Source organism: Uloborus diversus, chromosome 10, assembly GCF_026930045.1.
Source record: "Uloborus diversus isolate 005 chromosome 10, Udiv.v.3.1, whole genome shotgun sequence".
NCBI lineage: Eukaryota > Metazoa > Arthropoda > Arachnida > Araneae > Uloboridae > Uloborus > Uloborus diversus.
Window position 1 is genome coordinate 12,607,875 of NC_072740.1, and position 9,812 is coordinate 12,617,686.

Genomic DNA, 9,812 nt, shown 5'->3' on the forward strand with positions numbered 1-9,812 from the left:
TACTTTTTTTTCCCTTCCTGGAAATCTTCCGTTTGTTTTCTGAAAATCCTTTATCTCTAGAGTGCGTCATCTCTCTTGGTGAGATGGGAACCCCTGTATCTTTGCTATCTTGAAGTGTTCTTAATGGTAGTCAGAGCTTCCACAAAACTTACTTGCTGCATACTAGCAGGGGCGTGCACAAAAATTTTGGGGACAAATGACTTTTACTGCCCCCCCCCCCTCCATATTGTTTACTCCTATACGTCTCTACACATATTTCACCAACCTTGGGCCCTCTTCAGACTCGGTCCCGGACCAACAGGTGTCCCTTATCCCTCCCCTCCTCCTGTTCACGTTCCTGATCATCAGCAGTGGTCATTAAAAAAAAAGGTTGGGGGGGGGGGAATCACCTTGGTATTTGGGGAGACTCATCAAAAGAAAATGTAACTTTCAAATCAAAAAACATATTATTAATGCATTACATAACAATAGTCACAATAAAAAGTCAGCCATTTCAGGGAACGGCTCCCCCCCCCCCCGCCGCACCCCAACCACAGTAGCGATCATCAGATCATATTTAAGGTTTTAAGGGCTGCCTGATGTTTGGTTGTTTTTATAGTTTGATGAAGCGTTTATTCAATTAGGCTCTCAGAAACTGTTCTCGAAATCCTGAAAAAACTTTCAAATGCCATAGTACTATTGAAGTTTCAAAATTATCTATGGGAGTGGGATCTTCAGTGTTTTTTGCCATAATATGGTTGTAAACACAAATCTCAAAAAAATTTTGAATTAAAATTTGTTCACTTGAGTTTCTTGACATCAGTGAATTGAAATTTGTGATCTCCGCAAAGTTTTTGGTTCACATGGTTCATCAACCGTTTAAATTATCGATACAGTAAATTCCCGATTGTCCGCGAGTCCTTTAGCAATCAGGAATATGAATTTTCGTAGCAAAAAAAAAAAAAAAAAAAAAAAAAAAAAAAAACACCAATAGCCTTTTTTTTTTTTGAAAAGTTGTAAATTTAAACTCAGTTGTCTTTGTTTTATTTTTTTATTCGCTTATTTATTTATTGCGCTTTCTTCATCGTACATACACTTGTTCTTTACTGTCGCGAAGTTCTGTTGAGCACAAATACAAAGCATTTTTACTGTACTGCACTAGCGCAGCCAGAAATACCTTCTGGGGGGAGTTTTTTGATCAAAAATACCTCTGGAGGGGATTTTTTGATTGAAAAATATCTTCTGGAGGGGTTTTTTTTTTTTTTTTTTGATGAAAGATGGAGGGGTGTTTTTTTTTTTTTGATGAAAAATACCTTCTGAAGGGCTTTTAAAAAAATCAAAAATACTTTCTGGAGGGGGTTTTTCGATCAAAAAAACCTTCTAAAAGTTTTTCTCAAAGTTATTCTCAATGCTATGAATCAATGGTTACTAACTATAAACCTGAAACAGGGGTAATAAAAAATGATATAAGCAGATAAAATTTGAACATTTCACTTCTTAGATGTAAACATTTAAAATTTATTCCAGTTTGAAAAATATTTTGAATGAGGAATGAAAAATTGAACATCATTAGATATACTTTTCATTTCATAGAACGTTTTCAGTCTTTTTTTGGTTTTAATCTTGTTGTGGAAATCCTCACAATTAATCCGGTATTAATTTTACGACTCAACGTTACATCATCCTAAATAATACTTCACACCTTTTCGGTCATTTGTAATCAAATTTATCTTTTTCCGAGACGAGAAGCAAACCGTCCGGGACACCGGGATTTTGTCTGAAAACCGGGACGTGTGGTAGGCCTGGTCACTGTAGAAATCATCCAAAATATCTTAAATTTTTTATTTGACGAATGGATGTATCGATTTGAAAGAATAATAAACAGGACTATAGTATATATACAACAGTCCCAGTCCCTCCTGTTTTATATAATAGTCAACGTTTGATATTCATAAAAATGGATGTTTTTTTAAATACAATTGCAAAAATTATTAGTTGTTACTATTGCAAAAAAGATAGTGCTACATGTCAGTGACAAACATATTTTTCCGTCTTTCCTTATTATATTAAAGAAAACTATTTCGAACATTAAATTGCTTCTGCCCAAAATACTAAAAATTGTATTTTCTTAACTACAGTAGTACTTTTTTCATTGGAAAATATATAAATTTTTATTTTTCTATAGACCATGTACTGCAGCTCGCAACATATTGTGTTACTATTGCAATAAGAAGGAGATTTCTTTTTAAATAAACGTTTCCCAAAAATGCAGTTATAAATATGCTCTGCCAGTTTCATTTCTGTTCTTTTACAAGAATACTCATTCAAATACTCATGAATATTTCTTACCCTACAGCATTATCCAAAACAAAAACCTTGAAAAGCACTAAATAGTTTCAAAGTTTTAAAATTTAAAACTTCATTTTGCATTCCAAAAATGATAATAAAAACGTCACGGAAAGAAAAAATTGCTCTATTAGCAGGCATTATATTTATTGCTTTATCTCATTTCTTGACAACAATATATATACACACTGCGAGATCTTATATTTTTTTGTTAATTTTTAATACAGACATCTGAAGTTTAAAACTGTTTAAATTTTAAAGCAAGACAAAAAATTAAATCATCAAAACATCGAAATCTATTTTGTCATCTTTTAGAGACAATTATTTAAAAAGCTATTAATGTTTTATAAATAAATAACGTTCTTCGTATACGTGAGATAACACATGAGAAATATGTAAGGATAATTTCGTAACAAATTAAACTTTTTTTTTTTTTTTGAAATGAACTTGAGACAAAATAGACAGTGATAATAAACAGGAAATATCAAGAATATGGCTTATGACTTACTTTAAATGTTACAGATGTTTCAATTTTTTTTTTCAAACTTTCTTTGGTATATATACATTTATAAGTTCAACATGTTTGTGTTTTCCTTATTGAAAAACTCTTCAGTCTGAGCGTATAATCACTTCAGATACTCTTAAATTATGTCTAAATATGTTTATAAACAAACTATACAAACTTTAACTTGAATAAACACATAACAATCAACTCTAAAAAACAAGTTTCAATAATAAGCACTTCATCAATGTAGATTGAGATTTCACATAGCTGTTGTAACAGGTTGTGGCACAGAATAGAAGGGTGTATGGGAAAAATACGGCATGCTTTCCGTAGAATTTAGATTAGTTCCATAATTGCTATAAGATGGCACGGGCATTTCATACATCTTGGCGTCCATTTTGGGATCTGTATGAGAAATAATATTGCTTATAGAAAAAGGATGACTTGTGGCGTTGAAACCGGGCTCTGGTTTCATGGAATGTAGCGCAAAAAAGTCACTCAGAGATTTCATGGCGTCCTGTTGATTGGCATCCATAGGTATGTTAGACATAATGCACGAATCGGAGTATCTAAAAGATGGGTAGAGCATCTCTTCTTGTTTGCAGCAGTCCAACCTGCTTCTCGTGTTGTCAGGCGGGAAATTCAAACCGTTCGTTGAGGCTTGGCACATTTGTTGGTAATTATCGTTCATGGAAGGGATCGGAAGTTGAGCAGGGGACGTTAGAAGGGCTGGTATGTTGTCGATTTTGGCCGAACTATGCTTGGAATCGGGTTTGGATGGAGACATAGACATTCCATCCGGACTCTTCGGCATCCCGTCATCTTTCTGGGCCTTCTGCGTTTGACGAATCGCCTCCCTCTTGCTGCACTTGAATCGCTTCTGCCTCCTCAAGAAACAGCCATTCTCGAACATATTTCCGGAATCTGGGTGTAGAGCCCAGAAGCTGCCCTTCCCTGGTTTGTCGGGAGTGCGGGCGACTTTGACGAAGCAGTCGTTGAAGCTGAGGCTGTGTCGTATCGAGTTCTGCCACCTCTGCTGGTTCTGCCTGTAGTACGGGAACAAGTCAACAATGAACTGATAGATCTCGCTCAGAGTCAGCATCTTAGCAGGACTGTTCTGGATGGCCATGGTGATCAGTGATATGTAAGAGTACGGTGGCTTCGCGTGGGTGTAACTGCGGCGAAATTTGTCAGTCCGGGCTCGTTGTGCTATGGCTAAATTGTCCGTCGGCGTGCTTAATCCATAGTCACCACCGACGAAAGGTTGGACATCATTGGAGCAGTTCACCCCGACGTGATTCAGCGGGGGAATGCTAGCAATGGGAGGTATTGACTGCGACATGCAAGAGGGGGCAACTGCCCCCATGCTTTGCGGAGACAGAAGACCAGTTCCAAAACCTTGGTTGGAATAATTCATCGACATCGGCATGGATGCTGGATTCATATAATTGCCCGTAGGCATGCCAGTAGGGCAGTCTTGAAAATTCTTGTGTGTCAGCATTGGAAGACTATAATCACCATATAATTAAATGTAAACTGGTACGATTCAGAAAACCGAATTTTTCACAAAATTTGAGCCCGATGAAAGTCGCTATACAGTCCACCGATTTTCTGTTCTTTTGTTTATTCAGTCTTGAGAATTCAGAAAAAAAATATATAAATTCCACGAAATAGTTCCACATATACGCTGTTGTCAAAAAATATTTACTCACTATCCGCAAATATTTGCGACACGCGATGTAGGCACATTTGTTTTCGCTGGGAGAAAACCTCAAGAAACGAGAGTCCAAGGTCACAAAATGTCAATAATCCCTCTAATAATCAAACAGGCTGCCAGGTAATTGATGCAATTTCACGGATAATTCATAGGAAGATGAACGGTGATAAATAAAAAAGCAAAAATTTCTCATAATGTCAAAAAGTCACACAATACAAATATCTCTTATCTTCCTATGTTGGTCGGTACACAGTTCTTGCTTTTCGTGTCAACTGAGGACGTATACACAGCATGAGCAGATCAAACTAAAACTTTTGCTGCACTAGCCGTGGGTAAATATCATCCGTATAACAAATTCTGGGCTGAACGAAAAAGTTCAGCTCCCTCGGGATACACCCTCTTCCCCGTGCTGCAACGTCAGAGCCGCTAACTCCTCCTTCTTCCACTCCGATTGGCTCTCTCTCAAGGAAGGCAGGTTTAAAAGTTTGATTGAAGTGCCCAATCAGTCCACAGATGATATCAATAGACTGATTGTGAAAATTCTTTGGGGCTCCTTTCCGTTATCTTATCTGTGCTAAGGAACAGGATTAGTAATGGAGCAGCGATTATCTTGTTTTAACGTGATAGTATATTTTTAGATTGCCTTATTTTCCCACAAAATCTTTGTTTTTTAACTGTAAGGAAAATATTAATTGTATCATTAACGCGCAAAAAAAAAGCAAAGCTCTAAGCATTGCAATTTACATGCAGTATCACAACTACTTTTAATTTCAGAGATTATTATAAAAACTATTATTTTAATTTTCAACGTTTAGAAAAAAGTTTATCGTTTAAAGTTAGTTCAATATGGTATTCTGCCGAAACAAATTCTTATTATTATTTTTTTTTGTCTTAATTCATTGTTCTATTGTTATTATTTTATTATTTTTAAAATTTTATTTTTTGCTGCCCAATTACGAATTGCTTATTATTCTGACTAGACCAAAGTTGACATTGCTCCGTTTTTTCAGTTTACCTTGACAATGGTTGTTTTTAATATTTATTTAGAGAGCGAAATTTTGGTCGTCATAGTTACAAATCGCCTGCAGTTTCACTTTATTTCATGTCTTATCTCAAGCAGACTTTACATTAAAAACAGGGGGTTTTTTTTGTGTAAAATTGTGTTTTTTTAGAAAAAAAAAGCGCCTTTATAGATGAACTTAAACAGCAAAACTTTTTCCAAATAACAATTTCCAGATTACTTATTTTATCTTGATAAATAATTATTTTAATTATTACTTAGTTATTTTTTATTAATTATGATCATTTAAGACTGATAAAAAAATAAAAATACATAACGTTATGCGCTGTAAATAATCTTTATCATAAGCGTACTGGTGGGTTTCGGCCATAACATCTTTATCTTTATTACCTCATCCTAATCACCATTTATTATTATTTTGTTTAATGATGGATATGTCAGGTATTACATATTCAAGAAAATCATCATTCATAATGTAAAGGGTGCAATCTCTTTCAAAATTTCCTTGCAATTTCTATTTTATTTTATTTGTAGTAACAAGAAAACCAACAAGAAGGGTCGTATCGCAATGGACCTTATTCACGGTTTGGCAACGGTCCCATCAGCTGTCCGTCTGCGGGTATTTTGACCAATTACGTAGTGTCAGTAGTGCTAAAAAAACTCGTTTTATTTAAGGATTACTGGACTTCATGCTCATAATGAACATGTTTAGGGCTTAAAAAGACTTACGAATGCATGAAAAATGGCGAGAAACGGGGAAAATAAAAAGGGAATTCGAGTTTTCACCATGTTTCTGATAAGGAACCAAAGAGGCTTAAACCCATTAAAATACGATAATAAAGAGAGTATTTCGTATCAAATGAATCGTTCATCATTCTTTTACAACGTTTCTTAGTTAAAAACGTAAAAAACCTCCTATTTTTAAATAGAAAGAAGAGTTGATAAGCCACACAAAAGCAAGTGTTATTATACGCTGTAGTGCCGGATTTTCGTCTGCTACAGTTCCCACAATGCACTGCAGTGAGGGTTTTTACCCGCAGTGACGTCAGGTGAATACTGTCCATTCGTAATAGCGATATGTTCTATTGAGCCGAAATTTCAGCTATTATAAAATTTGTCTCTTATGACTTGGTTTCAATGTAACACCGTACACATTCCTTTATTTACATTATTTCAAGGTCTCGTATAACACGGTTTTGATACTACACGGAACGAATTAACCGTGTTATACAAGGGATACCCTTATATATACCAGTGGCTCTCAAAAGAGTTCGTACACTTTAAAAGTTTTTTAGTAAAACCAAAATAACGCAAAACTGAATTCGAATATGAAATCCAATATTTTTTCACATCATTCCTATGTCATTCTAAATACAACCCTGTAGTTTTTTCGAAATATTGACGGATCTTTTTGAAATGGGTCAAAAAACGAAGAGACAGAGAAATAATACGCCACAAAAGTCAACATACACTCAAATATTTTCGAGTAAATTCATGATTAAAATTATCATATATCGTTTATTTTTATTTTTATTTTTGCATTGTGTTGACCCTTAAGAGTCATTTGGCTTTAATTTTTTGTTTATTTAATCCTTAATATTGTGCCTATTACTTAAAAATGGCTGGTATTCATTAAAAAAAAAAAAAAAAAAAAAAAAAAAAAAAAAAAAAAAAAACACACACACACACACACACACACAAACACCATTCGAAATTTGAATTTTCCCCTCACAGTAGAGATAAATTGGTTTGAAACGTCTCTAAATTAGTTAATTTATTCCATTCTATAGTAAAGTGCTTGATAAAATGCTTTAAAAAAAAGAATCGGACCGAAAACAAAGCAAGAAAAGGTCAACCGGCAAAGTTGACAAAGCATGATCGGAGATTTACAGTTAAAAAATTTATGAAAAATACACATTTGGGTGCTGTAACAGTTTCTGCAGAATTTAATGAAAAAACTTTCATTTAATTTTCACCTAAAATTGCTAGCCAAGTTCTCTGATTGACTGGATTAAATGGGAACTCTTCCCGCAGAAATTTCTTGTTCGTGCGAAAAACAGAAAGAACCAACACAGACATAGGTATACTACTCTAAGACCGCAAGAGACTTTCTCTGATCTTTCGGACCAGCAATTTTTAATACGGATTCTGTCGCTGCTATTAAACGTAAGTATTATAAACGGTACCCGCACGGCTTTGCTCGTAGTAGAAAATTAAAAAGTCATTTAGTTAGCATGCATATTTACAAATAATGGACGTTGAATTTCTCGCCAATTTGCTATGCAAATTTGCTCGCCCATGTTATGGTAACTTACTTTTCCAGGTTGTGATAATTTGCTCGATAAAATTTTCTTAAACTTGGAATAGTAAAAGAACAAAATCGAATTTTCGAAAAATCGCTTCGAGGTGCACATCCCTATGTTACAAACTAATTCTGTGCCAAATTTCATGAAAATCGGCCGAACGGTCTAGGCGCTATGCACGTCACAAACATCCAGACAGAGATCCAGACATTCAGCTTTATTATTAGTAAAGATTTTAACAAGGTGATGGATGGTGATGAACAGACTGGCAATGATGGAACAGAAAGCGATGATTTCATATTAGTTTAGGAAGGGTTATTACTAACACTGACATTTGCTGAACAGGGCAGGGAAACCAACCCTCAATATATTTATCGTTATGAGAAACTGCTTCTTAAAAATCTCTCCCTCCCCACACTGCATGGGGAGGGGGGGGGGGGCACAAATAAAAAGCAAAAACATTTTTCAGTTAAGTGCACGACATCAAATTTTCCTTCATTTCTTGTAATGGGAATTTTAAAAAACCTTCTCTCAAAGGGGAAATAAAAAAAAAACAACGAAAGAATAAAATGGTTTCTTTCGTTGCTTAAATGGGGAAAAAATTGGTGCTAATATACTCATCTATAAAATGAACTCCCGTCTGGAGAAGAGAGCAGGATATAGAGAAGATAGAGGGGCGGGAGCGAACGGCGAGCCTAAAGGTTTTTTTCCGGTGTAATAACAAAAAGAGAAATAGTGCAGTTGAGCTCTGACTACGGTCCACGCAGTGGTCAAACATAAGTGCGTGGTCCCTGTAAAGGGTTGCTCGCTTTTGGCGAGATTGATTTTCGCCAAGACCTCAGAAAAAACCAGATGAGTGATATTTTAACGAATATCAAGCACCCTGTTAAAACCAGGGCTGCGGAAACGCAGTCGGAGTCAAAGCCGGGCTGATTTTGGGGTAAAAGAGTCGGAGTCGAAGGTTTAAAGTTCCAAGTGTCGGTGTCGGTCATATTCCTTCAAAGTCTGCAACTCTGCCAGTGCTTGTGGAGTCGGAGTCAGAGTCGGACTGATTTTAGTGTAAAAGAGTCGGAGTCTGAGCCTAAGGCTTTAAAATTTCCGGAAGCAGAGTTCGTCATTTTTGTCATTATGATTTTCTCTTAGTCATTATGATTTTCTCTTGGTCATCAAGATTTTCCTCTAGGTTACAAGGATTTTCTTCTTAATCAATAAGGACTAATGATAATAAGTAACAATAAATTCCAATAATAATCCAAATGATAATAATAAATCCTTTTGACTTCTTAGTCATATGGGTTTTTCTCTTAGTTGTAAAGATTTTCATCTTAGTTTTTCTCTCCTCCTTAATCATATGAGTTAGTAAAATTTTTCAATCAGTTGTAAGGATTTTCTTCTTAAGTCATTAAGTATTTCCTTCTGTTAATTAGAATTCTGCCCAAATTCAATAAAATTTCACGCATTAGTTGTCAAGATGTCCTTCTGATTAACGGAATTTCTCGCTTAAGTTATATAAATCTTTCCTCTTAAAAACGTCCTTACCTTCTGTTTGGTCATTGGAATCTTCCAGTTATTCATCGGGGATTTTTCCTCTTACTTGTTAGAATATCCCTTTTGCTAGTCAGAGTAATCGAAGTGTGAGTGTTTTTCTCATTGCGCGAGTACTCAAGTGATTAACCGAAAATTTGTTTTTATTTTATTTTATCAAATATGAAACCTAGTACCTAAATGAACTGAAATAAATGATAAATCAATTCCATGCTATAGTTTTTAGATTTAAAGGAAACAGGTGGTATGAGAGAAATTCTCTTGCGGGAGTTCTCGGGTTACTCATTTTGATACGAGTTCTGGAGGGTAAATAGACGATAAAAAAACTGCAACAGACAAACACGCACAGAAATGAGAGACATCGCCCATTAATAGTTAAGCCGTACGTAGGAATTT

General features: G+C 35.2%; 1 protein-coding gene across 1 annotated transcript; it reads right to left on the reverse strand.

Annotated features, from left to right (window-relative positions):
* Window positions 1-3,089: 3,089 nt before the first annotated feature.
* On the reverse strand, window positions 3,090-4,331 carry LOC129231749 (forkhead box protein A1-A-like). Its single transcript, XM_054866108.1, has one exon. It carries the CDS (start codon window positions 4,329-4,331, stop codon window positions 3,090-3,092), a length of 1,242 nt encoding a protein of 413 aa, XP_054722083.1.
* Between the last annotated feature and the right edge of the window lie 5,481 nt (window positions 4,332-9,812).

What these genes read in the sequence shown, in the direction of transcription:
- LOC129231749 (XM_054866108.1), bottom strand. Translation starts at nt 4,331, where the DNA reads ATGCTGACACACAAGAATTTTCAAGACTGCCCTACTGGCATGCCTACG.